This window comes from Prunus persica, chromosome G7 (assembly GCF_000346465.2).
Source record: "Prunus persica cultivar Lovell chromosome G7, Prunus_persica_NCBIv2, whole genome shotgun sequence".
Taxonomy (NCBI): domain Eukaryota; kingdom Viridiplantae; phylum Streptophyta; class Magnoliopsida; order Rosales; family Rosaceae; genus Prunus; species Prunus persica.
This window is the reverse complement of record NC_034015.1, coordinates 21,899,618-21,914,211: the sequence shown is the minus strand read 5'-3', so window position 1 is coordinate 21,914,211 and position 14,594 is coordinate 21,899,618. Positions and strand designations below refer to the sequence as shown.

General features: G+C 40.1%; 3 protein-coding genes across 5 annotated transcripts; 2 read left to right on the top strand and 1 right to left on the bottom strand.

Annotated features, from left to right (window-relative positions):
• Positions 1-5,688, top strand: LOC18771610 (AUGMIN subunit 8). Of its 3 annotated transcripts, XM_020568114.1 has the most exons (8): positions 7-309; positions 591-1,793; positions 1,896-3,356; positions 3,832-3,951; positions 4,508-4,624; positions 4,706-4,795; positions 5,001-5,108; positions 5,267-5,688. In XM_020568114.1, exons 3-8 carry the CDS (start codon positions 2,049-2,051, stop codon positions 5,369-5,371), a joined length of 1,848 nt encoding a protein of 615 aa, XP_020423703.1. In that variant the 5' UTR covers positions 7-309; positions 591-1,793; positions 1,896-2,048; the 3' UTR covers positions 5,372-5,688. The 3 variants fall into 3 exon arrangements, 2 of the variants coding, with proteins under 2 accessions (XP_020423703.1, XP_007204598.1); XM_007204536.2 differs by lacking the exon at positions 591-1,793; XR_002272481.1 differs by lacking the exons at positions 591-1,793; positions 4,508-4,624; positions 4,706-4,795; positions 5,001-5,108; positions 5,267-5,688 and adding an exon at positions 3,471-3,539 and having other exon boundaries at positions 1-309; positions 3,832-3,907.
• Positions 5,690-9,050, top strand: LOC18771677 (pentatricopeptide repeat-containing protein At4g30700). The gene is made up of 2 exons (XM_007204537.2): positions 5,690-8,444; positions 8,572-9,050. Exon 1 carries the CDS (start codon positions 6,058-6,060, stop codon positions 8,422-8,424), a length of 2,367 nt encoding a protein of 788 aa, XP_007204599.2. The 5' UTR covers positions 5,690-6,057; the 3' UTR covers positions 8,425-8,444; positions 8,572-9,050.
• Positions 9,050-13,880, bottom strand: LOC18769490 (cellulose synthase A catalytic subunit 7 [UDP-forming]). The gene is made up of 12 exons (XM_007204608.2): positions 13,662-13,880; positions 13,108-13,572; positions 12,935-13,031; positions 12,642-12,777; positions 12,300-12,566; positions 11,655-12,000; positions 11,250-11,513; positions 10,946-11,158; positions 10,643-10,856; positions 10,356-10,552; positions 9,910-10,263; positions 9,050-9,631 (listed from the first exon to the last, which is right to left on the bottom strand). Exons 1-12 carry the CDS (start codon positions 13,734-13,736, stop codon positions 9,050-9,052), a joined length of 3,210 nt encoding a protein of 1,069 aa, XP_007204670.1. The 5' UTR covers positions 13,737-13,880.

Below are 14,594 nucleotides of genomic sequence, written 5' to 3'. Positions count from 1 at the left end.
GCGCGAAATCAACGACCTCTCACAGTCCCTCCCTCCAAACTATAACCGTCTCTTCGCAATTTTTTATTTTTTTTTCTTCACAAAACCCATTTTTTAAATACAAAAAAAGAAATAATAATATTTAATTATTGCCTCAAATACAGATTCCTTTCTCCCTCTCCTTCTCGGTATTTGCTTCAAACTCTGACCTCCCGCCGGAAAACTTTGAATCTCAATCATCTTCCGGCTAATTCCTCAGTTTCCGGCGACGCATCTCAGCCACTACCGTGGCCTTTCGATTCGAATTCTCAAAGAGATCAACAAAATTTGGTGAGTTTCCGATTTTTCTGGGGAGTGCCAATTTAGGGTTTTGATAATTTGAGGAAGTTTTGCAATTTCTTTTAATCTGAAAATTTAACTTTTTTTTTTCCTTTTCAGTTTTATGAAACTTAATGCCAAATTTTTTTATTTATTTGAATAAACGAAACAGAAAATTAAAAAAGAAAAGGAGAATATTTGCTTGTTTGATAACTCTTTGATTCATTTTGCTCTTTTTTTTATTGAGGGTTATATGAGATTCATTGAACTGTCTCTCTCTTCTCCATGTTCAGAAAGACTGAAACTTCGGTGTTGCGAGAGAGAGATGGCATGAGCAGTGAAACACTGAACGTGTCTTCCATATCAGGGACACGACTCTGTCGACTACAGACTTATGTCATGGATCCCTCGTTGCTTTCCATTTTCTCTTCCAATTTTAAATTTTTTAAAAACATTTCTGCATTTTATCGATTTTTTAGTTTCTATAAATCTTGAAAGAACTCCCATATTTTTATCGAATTCCTACATAACGATGTGTTTGCATTACCTCTTTTCTTTTAATGCATGTTTGCTTCTAAATTTGCTTCTAAATGTTGTCTTGTATTTTGATATTTTACACCAAAAATTCATGGGGATGGACAATGATCCTTCTTCCACGTGGACCTCCATGTCTTTTCTCATTTCCCAAAGAACATTAGCACCTGCAAGTTCAACCTTCGAATAAATGAAGATTTAAATATTGTGCATACAAACAAAATCCACAGAAGTAAAGGATTTTAGTATTATTTTTGCAAATTTATTTGTGAGACAGTGAGAGTAAGAAATGAAAAACCCATAAAACATTTTAGTAAAGTAAGTAAATGTGTGGCAGATGATCCCAGGATAACTATGTGTATTTTAGATTTTTTTCCTTTATTTTTGTTGGAAAAAGTTGGAGCGAGAGAGAAAGCCTGGCTTGTTTTTTTGCAAGTTTTGTGATCACTTTCATTGAATTCCCTTTCGTGAAAAAGAGTTGTGAGAGAAGAAAGGAAACTGTTCATAGTGGGGTTTTGTGAGAGTTGAGTTGACCCATTTCCAGCCCAACCGACCATGGCACTCCCGTGAGAGGGACCAGAGGAAAATTAAAAGGACACTTTATCCAGCACACATCCTTCTTTTCTCTTATCCTACACCCTCATCCCCACTGTCTACTCTCCCAATCTTCCCAATATTTTCTTAGGGATCACTACCCTACCCTACCAGGCTACCTTGCATTCAGTTTGTGGGTTATTCAAAACCAACCTCTAACCATAACCGTTTATGCCCGCTTTGACACTTCCCGCAGTTCTCTGTGACCCCATTTGCACCAGATGTTGTTTACCCCCTTCCTAATTTCATTGCCATGGCCTGATCTGCTTGGATTGCGGCTTCTTTCCATGAAAACACAATACCCTTTTGAGATTGTTTGTTGTAATTCTCAAATTCATTCTCAGTTAGATCTGAGTCTCTGTAAAGATGTATGCTTTTCAATGTTCCTTTTCCTTTTTTATGGGTTTATTCTATGCTTTTCTTAGCCATCTCTCAGCTGCCTCTTACTTTTGGTTGTGCGTTTGTGGCAGATTTATTGCAGAGAAAGGTATCTTCTTTTCAAGCAACAGGCGGTATTCCATTGATTATTGAATGTGGGATTAAATGAAAGCCTAGGCTGTCAAGTATGTAAATTTAGCTTAGATGAAAGAATCCATCAATGTGGTCTAATTCGGATAGTGTGGATGGATGCTCGTGAACCAGAGCTAGCAGCACTAAAGAAGCCAAGACCACCGTTGGTTCCGGCCGAAAAGAATAATGCAGTCACCACTCGCCGTCCTCGAACGAGGGAAATTAGTTCCAGGTATAAGTCACCCACTCCAACTCCCTCAACACCTTCTGGTACTCGGCGTTGCCCATCTCCAAACCTTACAAGAACATTGCGTCCATCCGCACAATTGGTGCCCAAGAGATCCCAATCTGTGGATAGGAAGCGTCCTTCCACACCCACTTCCCCGCCAAGTCCATCAACGCCGGTCCAGGATTCTTCTGTAGATGTGCAATTATCATCCAGAAGAACAGGGAATGGTCGGACGCCGGAGAGTTTATGGCCTTCCACTATGAGAAGTTTGAGTGTCTCCTTCCAGTCTGATACCATTTCGATTCCTGTCAGTAAGAAGGAAAAACCAGTTAGTAGTGCTCTGTCCGACCGCACTCTGAGGTCATCTTCGAATGTGGCACATAGACAGGCCGAAACACCTGCTCCTCGAAAGCTTACACCAGAGAGAAAAAGGAGCCCTCTTAAAGGGAAAAATGCTGCTGATCAATCGGAGAATTCTAAACCAGTCGATGGTTTGCATTCCCGATTGATAGATCACCATCGATGGCCAAGTAGAATAGGTGGGAAAGTATCTTCCAATTCCTTAAATAGAAGTGTGGATCTTGGTGCTAAGATTGTCAGGCTTGCTACACCGGTTCCAGGAGTCGGTTTGTCTGCGCTGAGGAGATTGCCCACGTCTGATGCTTTGGGTAATAAATCTTTACAAAAATCTTCTAGTGATGCTGCCGCGTTATTATCACTTAATGAAAGTGGTAGAGCAGGACTTCGAGCAAATTTAGTTGATGATAATTCCCTGCATGTATCTGGACCTCACAAGCTTGTCTTTAGTAGCTTATCAGACAGGTTATCATTAACAACTCCTGCAGTCAGATCTCAATCTTTGCCTGCTACTGCATCGCGACCATCCTCACCTAGTAAGAGCTCAATGTTTTCATCCTCTGTTACAAGAGGCCTTAGTCCTTCTCGAACAAGACCATCTACTCCTCCTTCTAGAGGAGTTAGTCCATCTAAGACAAGGTCGTCCAATAGTTGTAGTCAATCAAGCAGTTCAACTTCTGTGCTTAGTTTCGTTGCGGATTTTAAGGGGAAAAAGGGTGCAATTTACATTGAAGATGCTCATCATCTGCGCTTACTTTACAATAGATATTTACAATGGCGATTTGCTAATGCCAGGGCTGAGACTGTACTTTATATTCAGAAAGTAACTGCAGAGGTGGGCTTTTGTTCTCTTTAAAACTAGCAAGCTTTTAGGCATATGTCTCTGCCCTACTAATTTCTTTAACTATATCCTGGTATTGTTTATCATGTCCTGTGTTACTAATTTCAGTTAAATAAGTATTGATGACTTGAGAGCGGGAATGGACATACATACCCACGCATTTGACCACATAGTGAGGTCTTTGCAGTTCTCAACTACTATGGTTTTTTTTTTTTTTTTTTTTTTACATGATGCAGTTGAGGAATATCTTATTAGTTGCTCATGAGTGATAGTTAAGGTTACAAACTGAAAAATAATTATTGCATTATAGTATATTGCCCACTTTGTACAGAATACTAAATGGTTTATATATTATTTTCGATTTGTTGCATGGTCGAGGTTGTGCATACTGCATTCCCAGTGAAGAATATATCTTCTATTTTTTCACAGTACATGTCAAATTACATTGGAAATTTAATTGATGGTGCAGAGAACACTTTTGAATGTATGGAACACTACGCTGAGCTTGTGGGATTCAGTAATCAGGAAAAGAATCATTCTCCAGCAGTTGAACCTTGAGCTTAAGCTGAACTCAGTATTGAATGATCAAGTAATGCCTCTTTTGCACAACAGTGATATCATTTTATCGGCAATATTTTTATTGATTGCATTGATCCATTAAGGATTTCTCCAAGTCAAAGACTAGGTTATAATGTGGACTAAAATATATGACTAAGAATTAATGTGGCCTTCAGATTATTCTGCAACAGGAAGACGTGATGCATTCTAAGATTTTTTCCATGTGAACGTTTGAAATTGTTTGAAATAGCTCTTAAGTGGCCTTGTTATCAGGGAATAAATATTTTAAGCATCCATCTGTCAAATGGAAGAGGAGTTGATGATGAAGGAAGCCAAAATAATTATCATGTTGTGTTTTTAATCGTGTTCAGTCAGAAACTGATTGAAGCCAAACTCAATTGTGCTAAGAGTGACGTTTGTTGGAAATAATAAATCATGTTGGGCATATCTTAGTTCACAAACTTTCCTGTTAACTTGTGGTCCCATATTACATCTCTGTTATTTCTGAACTCACACCTTTACTGTCCGTGATATCAATTCTTATATAATACCGTTTCAATGTCCTTGCATGAACAATGATTGTTCAGATGGCCTACCTTGACGACTGGGCTGTACTTGAAAGCGATCATATTGCTGCTTTCTCAGGGGCTATGGAAGATTTGGAGGCAAGCACACTCCGTCTTCCAGTGACTGGAGGGGCAAGGGTATGTTGGTTTGTAAAAGATCATTAAATCTGATTTATGAAAGAGAGATTTTTGCATGACTATAAGTTTATGCTTTTACAGGCAGATATTGATTCTCTGAAGGTAGCTATCTGCTCAGCTGTTGATGTGATGCAGGCAATGGCATCCTCCATATGCTCTTTGCTCTCAAGGGTGAGATTCATGTTTCTATAGTTTTATGCTGATCATGTTGTCATAGCTTTCAACTGCCAACTGTTTCCTGCACTGTTCATGACATATGGAAAATGATCAATGATGTAGAGGTTGCATATCTTGTGCAAGCAAAGTTTGTGTTTTGAGGATTCTATCATTTGAAAGGATGTACCTAATTTTGCAGAACTTTATATTTATATGATAGGTGGAGGGCGTGAACAGTTTGGTTTCGGAACTTGCTGTTGTAGCAGCACAGGAGAAAGTCATGCTTGACGAGTGTGAAGCGCTATTGGCTTCAGCAGCAGCTATGCAGGTAAGACAATGAGACCATGAGTTATAATGAACAAAACGTAATCAGGAAAGTGCAAATCGATGAAATCTGATTTCATTTCAACTGATTTGATTTCGATTTATTTTTTTCTTTGAAGAGTTTTATTGTTTTAGTTTTTGATTACTGTTGGGTCAAAGCAGGTAGAGGAATACAGCCTCAGAACCCATCTCATACAAATGAAACAAGACTTGGGAAGCGTGAGCGTCCAATTTTGGCAACCAAGACAGCTTCTTGACCCTGACTAGTTTCTAAGGCAATAATAACATCATAAGTAAGCTTTGTCAATTCTGAAGGGTTAAAATACCTGGGCAGAGAGAGATAAATGTCTCTCCTCGGTTCTCTCTGTGAATGTAAATTGATTTTTTAGCCTTGGAATGTCATCTTGTTCCATTCCATTTTCCCCCTTCTTTTCTGAGCAAAGAGCCATTGGCTCCGTGCTTTCCCACTGTAATTTTTTTGTATTACGCAGATGAAAAGAAAATGCAAAGGAAGCAAAGGATTTGAATTCCATGTAGAAGCAAAAGTTTCACAGGAAATGAAATAGGAAAATACTCGTAACCAATGTTGCATCTATGTTGTCTTGGATTTGAGTTTTGCATGTTTTGGATGGAGGGGTACTTCTTAACAAATCATATCTTGTGTTGTCGATACTTTCTCTACTTTCTCTAGTTGCAGTTGAGAAAGACGAAGAAGATAAAAAATAAAGCCACCTCCAAAGACAACCTCAATTTCTACGCTTTCACTTCACGTGTTGTTTTCCAGAAAATAAAAATGCTAATGCTTTGGCTACAATAATTTGTTAAGAAGGAGAGAAGGATTCCCGCCATTTTTCGGAAGAAACAAACCAAACAGTTAAATATAACTGCGACGAGTGCCACCTAAATAAAAAAAACATCAAACTCTCCGAAAAGCAAAGCACAAAACACGACATATGATTTGCAGAAACATAAGCAGCTGCTATGCGCAACGTGATCGGAACTTCTTCCTTAGCCTCCTCAGCAAGGCTACCTCTCTCTCTCACCTCACTCAGACCCACGCCCAAATCATCCTCAACGGCTACCAAAACGACCTCGCCACCGTCACCAAGCTCACTCACAAGTTCTCCGACCTCAAGGCCATACGCCACTCACGTGACCTCTTCCTCTCCATCCCAAAACCAGACCTTTTCCTCTTCAACGTCCTCATCAGAGGCTTTGCCAGCAATGCCTCACCTTTATCTTCGCTTTCTTTGTATACCCATTTGAGGAAAAACACTAGTCTCAACCCTGACAAGTTCACTTACGCATTTGCTATATCAGCCGCTTCGGGTTTCAAGGACGAAAAATATGGTCTTTTGTTGCACGCGCATTCGATTATTGATGGGTTAGGATCAAATTTATATGTTGGATCCATTATTGTTGACTTTTACTTCAAGTTTTCTCGGGTTGAGTTAGCACAGAAGGTGTTTGATGGAATGCCGGAAAAGGACACGGTTTTGTGGAATACGATGATATCTGGGTTGGTGAGGAATTGTTACTATGCCGATTCAATGCGGATTTTTAGAGATATGGTGGTGGGTGGGACAGCTTTTGATTCGACGACATTGGCAACCGAATTGCCTGCACTGGCCGAGTTGCAGGAGTTGAAAGCAGGGATGGGGATTCATTGTTTGGCTCTGAAGGTCGGCTTTCATTCAGATGTTCATGTGCTTACTGGGTTGGTTTCGTTGTATTCAAAGTGCAAGGAGCTAGAGACGGCAAGGTTGTTATTTGGGCATATTACTCAGCCGGATTTGATATGTTATAATGCCATGATTGCTGGATATACTTGCAATAATGAGACCGTATCATCAGTTAGTCTTTTCAGGGAATTGCTTGCTTCTGGGGAGAAAGTCAACTCAAGCACAATTGTGGGGTTGATTCCTGTGTCTTCTCCTTTTGGTCATCTGCAACTCACTGGCTCTCTTCAAACTTTCTGTGTGAAATCTGGGATTGTTTCGCATCCTTCAGTCTCTACTGCCTTTGTTACCGTTTATTGTAGACTGAATGAAATTGAATTAGCACGGCAGCTTTTTGATGAGTCTCCAGAGAAAACTTTGGCATCTTGGAATGCCATGATCGCAGGTTATACCCAAAATGGGCTGACAGAGACTGCCATATCTCTTTTCCGAGAAATGATGTCTGAATTCAGTCCAAACCCTGTTACAGTTACAAGTATTCTTTCTGCCTGTGCTCAGCTTGGAGCTATAAGTCTTGGGAAATGGGTCCATGGTTTGATTAAGAGCAAAAATCTAGAGTCTAACATCTATGTATTGACTGCTCTAGTTGACATGTATGCGAAGTGTGGGAGCATTGTGGAAGCTCGGAAATTATTTGACTTGATGACAGAGAAAAATGTGGTTACTTGGAATGCCATGATATCTGCTTATGGTCTCCATGGTGACGGGCATGAAGCACTGAAGCTCTTTACTGAAATGTTGCATTCTGGGATTCAACCAAGTGGGGTTACTTTTCTCTCTGTTCTGTATGCTTGCAGCCATGCTGGCTTGGTGAGAGAAGGTGAAGAAGTTTTTCATTATATGGTTCATAACCATGGCTTTGAGCCCTTAGCTGAGCATTATGCCTGCATGGTTGACATCCTTGGCAGAGCTGGAAAGTTAGAGAAGGCCTTGGAGTTTATAAAAGAAATGCCGGTTGAGCCAGGTCCTGCTGTTTGGGGTGCCCTGCTTGGTGCTTGCATGATTCACAAAGAAACAGAACTGGCTTGTGTGGCTTCTGAAAGGCTATTTGAATTGGATCCAGAAAATACAGGATATTATGTCTTGCTCTCTAATATATACTCAGCTGACAGGAACTTTCCAAAGGCTGCTTCAGTACGACAGGTAGTCAAGAACAGAAATTTGGCAAAGACTCCTGGATGCACTCTTGTTGAGATTGGTGAGACCCCACATGTGTTTACATGCGGTGATCAATCTCATCCTCGAGCAACAGAAATCTATAGGATGCTAGACAAATTAACAGGAAAAATGATGGAGGCTGGATTTCAAACTGAAACTGTCACTGTTTTGCATGATGTGGAGGAGGAAGAGAAGGAATTAATGGTGAAGGTTCATAGTGAGAAGTTGGCCATTGCTTTTGCCCTTATCGAAACTGCACCTGGGACAGAAATTAGAATCTTTAAGAATCTCCGGGTTTGTTTAGATTGCCATAATGCAACTAAATTTATATCCAAGATCACGGAAAGAGTTATTGTAGTCAGGGATGCTAATAGATTCCATCATTTCAAAGACGGTGTGTGTTCTTGTGGAGACTATTGGTGACACCACAGTTTTATACACTGGTATGCAAGCACTTAGTTCTGCAATTTTGTACTGTTTAAGTGGAAACTAAAAGGTGGACGCCGGTTTGATACTATGGGATGGCATTCCATAACAACATTAATGTTATGTTTCCCAACTGCCTTGCAGGAAATACAGGAAACACTACTGTTTCAACACTCTTCTCCTAATATACACCCGGCAAGCTCCTGTAGCAAGTCCTTTTTGCAACTGTATTCTGATTCATCTGGCTATCCAATTCAATACAAGTCTCAATGATTTTCAAGATATTACGTTATTGATAAGCTGGATGTGAAGGTTCTGCAACATAAGTACACAATACAAAAAATATATATATATATATATATCTGCAGTTTTAAATGTATAATAAACTGAGAATCAATTCAGATCCATTGTCAGTTAGCACAAAGTATCACACCAACACTTTCCAATTCACTTACAAAACTGGGTACATTGCACTTAAGCTACGCAAAAATTTGTAGTCTGCCTTTATTCATTCTTGCATCTCCTTTTTGTTGTTTAGACATCATACTCTATAAAGACAAGAATGCAGCATATATTTTCAGGAGATGCACATTTGAAAAGGGTGAAGGGGATACAAGTATTTTCAGCAATTGATTCCGCATTGCTTCGTGTCAGGTCCCTTGGTTTTTAACACAAATGGATCAATTCGGACCCAGAGTAAGGAGAAGATAGAAGCCAGGAGCACTGACCAAATGACAACAATAGTTGGCGTCCGGTTCTGCCGCCCCATGAGACCTTTAAGGAATGGATAGAGATGGAGAATCACCCAAAATGAAAAGAATAGCTTTCCAAATAGAGGTCCCCATGATTGGTACCCATTGTTTATGGCGTCTGAAATCCCAGCAACTACTCCAACAAGGTTAATGACTAAGATAGTGGTTGGAGGGATTAGGAGGGTTGTCCATTTAAAGGCGTACAATTCTCCAAAATCCTCATCATCTGATGACTTAGCAGTCACAGTGAAGTTGGTGTCAATTCCAGCCAAAACCTTCAGAAGGCCTTGGATAACAGCAAAGAGGTGAGCTGACACACCACCAATCACCCAGAATTGCTCATTTCTCCACCATTCTTCGATGCTTACTCCACTCCATCGCAGCTCAAGAATGCCGGTGGCAAAGATTGAGAGGAACAGAGCTATGAAGAAGAGACTTGCAAAAGTGCTTATCTGGACTTTCAGAAAAAGCAAACAACTTATATCAGATGAAAAAGTATATATATTTGAAAGTCATTGTGGAAGAAGCACAGGGAAAAGCTGTTAGAACTAGCATAAGGTTCAACTTCTTTCTATGTTTTTCAGGTGATGATTACTATCAACGTACTCTTTCTTTGCCTGTAAATGCATGAAGAAGTGGAATTATTTCCATTTTCGTTTGTGTCTAATCATTTGTTATTTATCATCTTCTACCATCCAGTGTAATGTAAAAGATAACTAGAAATTGTTACCGATGGCATGATGAATTTATCGGTGAGCAAGCAGACGGCAGGTAGGATACAATAGGCAAGGAGAGGAAGGGAGGTGAAAGGGTAGACAGTAGTGTTGACATAAGCGAACCGCTCAAGCCACTTGAGCTTCCCTCCTTTGTAGCCATACCAGAGTGGACTGTGGCGACTGAAAAAGATCTCAATGGAACCAAGTGCCCAACGAAGCACCTGGTTGAGCCGATCTGACAAGTTAATGGGAGCTGTTCCCTTGAATGCAGGTCTCTCTGGCATACAGTAAATTGACCTCCAACCCCGGCAATGCATCTTGAAACCTGTTAGGATATCCTCTGTGATAGACCCGTAAATCCAACCCAGCTGCATTTGAAAATAGTAGCAATATATTCAATAATGAATCAAGAGAATCTACTCTATCTTGACCAATAAAAAGGAATTGTTACAAACTTTACCTCTAAACCCCATTCAGTTTTGTCTTCATAACCGCAACTGATTACGTGAATGGCTTCTTTAAGCATGGCCGCAGGGCTTGAGGAAGGAGGGACACCACCTTGTTCCATTAAAGTTGAAGTCACAAAAACTGCGGACTGTCCGAATTTCTTTTCGAAATTCATTTGGGACATCAATAGCTCTTTGTCATCATCCACTCCTGCACAATATGAATACAGGTTTAGTTTTTACTCAGGCAAGGTAGCAAATTGGTTAAGAAACAAAAAATCGTTTGATTATTGATACCCACCTTGTAGGTTTGCACCTTGTCCATTTGCAGCATGCTTGGAATACTTTGGAAGCTTCTTGCGGCGTCCAAAACATGGGCAGCAGTCACAGCTTACCATCTTTGGGCGCTTAGGACCCTTTGGAGGATTATAGCCATACAAAGCTTGCCTTCTGAACACACATCCTGTGCCCACATACACAGGACCTTGAATTCCATCAAGACCTTTCATGTTAATCTGAAAACCAAAGAGAAAGAGAACATAATTTCAATTCATACTGGCACAGTTTATTCAAAGAAACAATATCTAATATGTTTCATGCTTACATCGAAGAAGACTGTATTTCTGTTGGCATAACGATCGTTCCTGTCAATACCATCAAATCTTTGAGGGAACTGGACATAGCAAACCTTCCTTCCAATTTGGGGATCCATCAAGAAACACATGGCCTCTCTCGCAGCCTTGCTGTTGTTCACATAGTGGTCACAATCCAAGTTGAGCATGAAAGGAGCATTGGTAAGCACTCCAGAGACACGAACCTGTTACCAAGGATTCATGGCACAATTTTAATTGGCCAACCAAACCAAACAGAAGAAAAGGAACGCTTCAATTAAAATATCATATAATTACCAGGGCATTCATGGCACCGGCCTTCTTGTGATGTTGGAAACCAGGCCTCTTTTCACGAGACACGTAGACAAGACGAGGAAGCTCATTTCCTTCAGTATCAAGGCCTCCACTGTGACCAAGAAAGACTTGAATCATACCAGGGTGATCCTTTGTATTGTTTCCAGGCCATGGTGTCCCATCTTGCATAATCCACCCTTCTGGTGGAACCTTTGTGGCTTTGGCAACAAGCGCATTTACCCTAACCTTGAATTCTTCATATTCTCTCTGCATGCATTTGGCCATTCACCAAAAGAAAATTTATATATCTATAACTAACTACTTAATTAATCAGCCTTCATCATGCATCTTAATCAAGTAAGCAGGTCTGTTCTAGTATTGATAATATTCTGTAGCACATATACACACCTTCATAGCTCGACGCTCCTTCACAAATGTTGGCTGGACTTTGTCCTTGAGATAATCAATCTTCTCAGAGAAGTACATCTCGGGGGCTCGAGGCTCAATGGCAAATTTCTTGCAAAAAGGAACCCATTTGCGTGCAAATTCTGCAGTTTCTGACAAGGCTTCAAAGGTGAGCATGGAAGCTCCATCATCAGAGATGTAGCATGAGATCTTATCAACAGGGTAGTCCATAGACAAGATTGAAAGAACTGTATTGGCTGTATTAAGTGGAGGTTCCTTCATCGGATCCACAGTACTCACAAACACATCTACTGGGCAGAGCATATTTGGTTCGCCCTCTCTCTCATACCTGCATCCATGAATTGATTTTATAGAGGTTTAAGATACATCAGACATCATAGTACTTCATCTCAAGCATTATGTCATGTCATATTATTAACTGCCAAAATGAGAGACTAAGGAGGCAGAATATCAGGCTTCAAGTCCTTGAATATTTTTTGTAAAAACAAACATTTGATAGTTGACCTGTGTAGGCAGATGACATAGCTGAAATTATGTTCGCTTGCAGTAACATATGTTATATATTTATTAGTAAATTGTGTGTTAACCATTGTCAGCAGAGCTTATATATAATATATGTATGTATACCTGAGTGAAAGGCGATCAAGGTAGGTCTCACGATCAATGGGGTACCACTTTGGGAACTGATCAAGGATCCATGAAATCGCAAACCATATTTCACAGATGACAGAGGCTAACCAGAGACCAAATGCATCAAAGACTGGATTCAAAAGCCTATACCGAAGGAAGAAGGCCAAAATAAAAAGGCGAGCCACAATGATCATCCGATAAGGGTTGATCTTGCTTGATGCAATTGGTACTTTCCTTGAGAGTGGCTGCCTAGCTTCATCGCTCCTGCAGGCAGTACCATATTGTATGAGGTTCATAAATAAATGAAATTAAGGACTTATTGTATGTATATGTACGTACATGGACATGTCTGCATCATTCAAGTCATCAGGTTGATCAGGGCCCCCCAGGTTGCCTTGATGCTGCATTTTCCAGTCATCCATTCTTTCTTTCCACCCAGCTCCCTCTTTCTTCTCAGCATCCCATCTTTCACTTCCTGTATAAATTGCAAAACGTACATGTGATGGAAGTTTGGAATTACTATTTTAGGAATGAGTTTAATCCACAAACTAATACATCTTTCAAAAATTAACAAGATAGATAGATAGATAGATAAAATGAGTGAATGAATGAATATAGTATATATATCATACCTGGCTCAGAAACTGGGTAGGGATGCACTCGCTTATGCAATGAAGAAGATGGCATCTGCTGATCTCCATGAGATAAGAATGTGAGCTCGCCGCTAACCTGAATGCATATATGTACACATGAGTTAATTTATTCACAGAATGAATATGAATTAGTGGGGTTTGATTAAAAATACCGGGCGGGATCTGCCACCAGCGATTACAGATGGGAATTGGGAGTCTTGATCAGGATCGTCAGGGCCTCTGCCATAGCTCATCTTGCCATGGAGCATGGCTTCAGCCAGATGCTCATTATTAATATTGTGCTTATTATAAGTTGATGATCTGGTGTTGCCATTATTAAGTTGATCATCATCTTCTGGATGATGGTTACTATTAATGTTGAATTCATGTTCAATGTCATCCACGTCCTCTTCGTCATCATCTCCTTCGACGCGGGGGCTGCCTTTGAGACGCTTGTATCTGGTTTTGCACTGAGGGCAGTTCTGGGAGCCTTCTCTGCGCTCGTACTCATAGCAAGGCCTGCAAACGGGGAACCCACACTCATTGCACGCCACAAACAAATCTCCATCCACCGTCAACCCCACATCGTCCCCGCATATCTCACACACCTGCCCATCCAAGTTCCTCAATGGTTTGTGCTGCAGGCATCAAACATCAGAAAACATCAGAAAAACATCAAACACATACACTTATAGTTCATTCATTAATTATATGATTTATTAATTACCTCTTCATGGCCATGAATGACGACGAGTTCATTGCGGTTGTGAGAACCGGCAACAAGTCCGGCGCTGGCTTCCATGGTGTTTGGATGAGGATGTCTAGATGGTGAGGTTTCGTTTTTATGATGAAGAAGGGGTGGGGAAGTAGTAGGAGTACTAGTAGTAAGATAGCTGGCTAAGCTTAGAGGTTGGCATGAGATATTTGGTGCGGGCCGTCTCTCACCTCACCACCTAATATTCTCAAACAAGTTTCAAGGCCAGATGGATGTTTGTTGCAGGGTCCCCATTGCCATTGCCTTCAACCTAAGCTTCCGTCCATACCTTCAACTATACTCACCTTCTCTCCCGCCTTTTTATTCAACCCTCACTGTCACCTTCCCTTATTTTTCATTTTATTTATTTATTTTGTGTGCTATTAAATCATTGATGTACTAGTACCCAACGAAAACTGTTTCTCTAAAATTGTTTTTTTATTTTTTTTATTACCTACGAATTATGTAACAGGGAAGGTAATTAATTGGGCAATTAGGACATTTTTCCTACTTCCACTCCCACTTTGAAGATTATTCTGTTTGAGATTCACAGTAGAAATCAAAAGTTCCTTTTTCTTTTTCTTTTTTCCGATCTGCAATTTTCTGGTCCAAAAAATCTTTTATTCCGTTTGAGCTCATAACTTGTTTATCATTAGTGGGTGAGATAGCGGGATGGTTGACGATGTATTACAAGAAATCATTGGCATTTGGATCATTCACTTTTGTTGACTTCTTTCATAGACCGTGACATTGTAAATTTACACCCGAACAAAAAAAAAATGAAATTTGGTTACGTTGTCATCAATTTATTCATAAATCCAAGTAAGAATCAATATTCAGATTGGGCATTACAACATAAAATGTTGCACAAGACCACATTTCCCCTTTAAGAAAATACAGTTGAGT

Coding starts and splice junctions, on each gene's coding strand:
- LOC18771610 (XM_007204536.2), top strand. CDS start 2,049: ATGGATGCTCGTGAACCAGAGCTAGCAGCACTAAAGAAGCCAAGACCA. Junction 3,952..4,507: donor ACTCAGTATTGAATGATCAA/GTAATGCCTCTT, acceptor ATGATTGTTCAG/ATGGCCTACCTTGACGACTG. Junction 4,796..5,000: donor TATGCTCTTTGCTCTCAAGG/GTGAGATTCATG, acceptor TTTATATGATAG/GTGGAGGGCGTGAACAGTTT.
- LOC18771677 (XM_007204537.2), top strand. CDS start 6,058: ATGATTTGCAGAAACATAAGCAGCTGCTATGCGCAACGTGATCGGAAC.
- LOC18769490 (XM_007204608.2), bottom strand. CDS start 13,736: ATGGAAGCCAGCGCCGGACTTGTTGCCGGTTCTCACAACCGCAATGAA. Junction 13,573..13,661: donor TCATTCATGGCCATGAAGAG/GTAATTAATAAA, acceptor TGATGCCTGCAG/CACAAACCATTGAGGAACTT. Junction 10,553..10,642: donor ACAAGGTGCAAACCTACAAG/GTGGGTATCAAT, acceptor CATATTGTGCAG/GAGTGGATGATGACAAAGAG.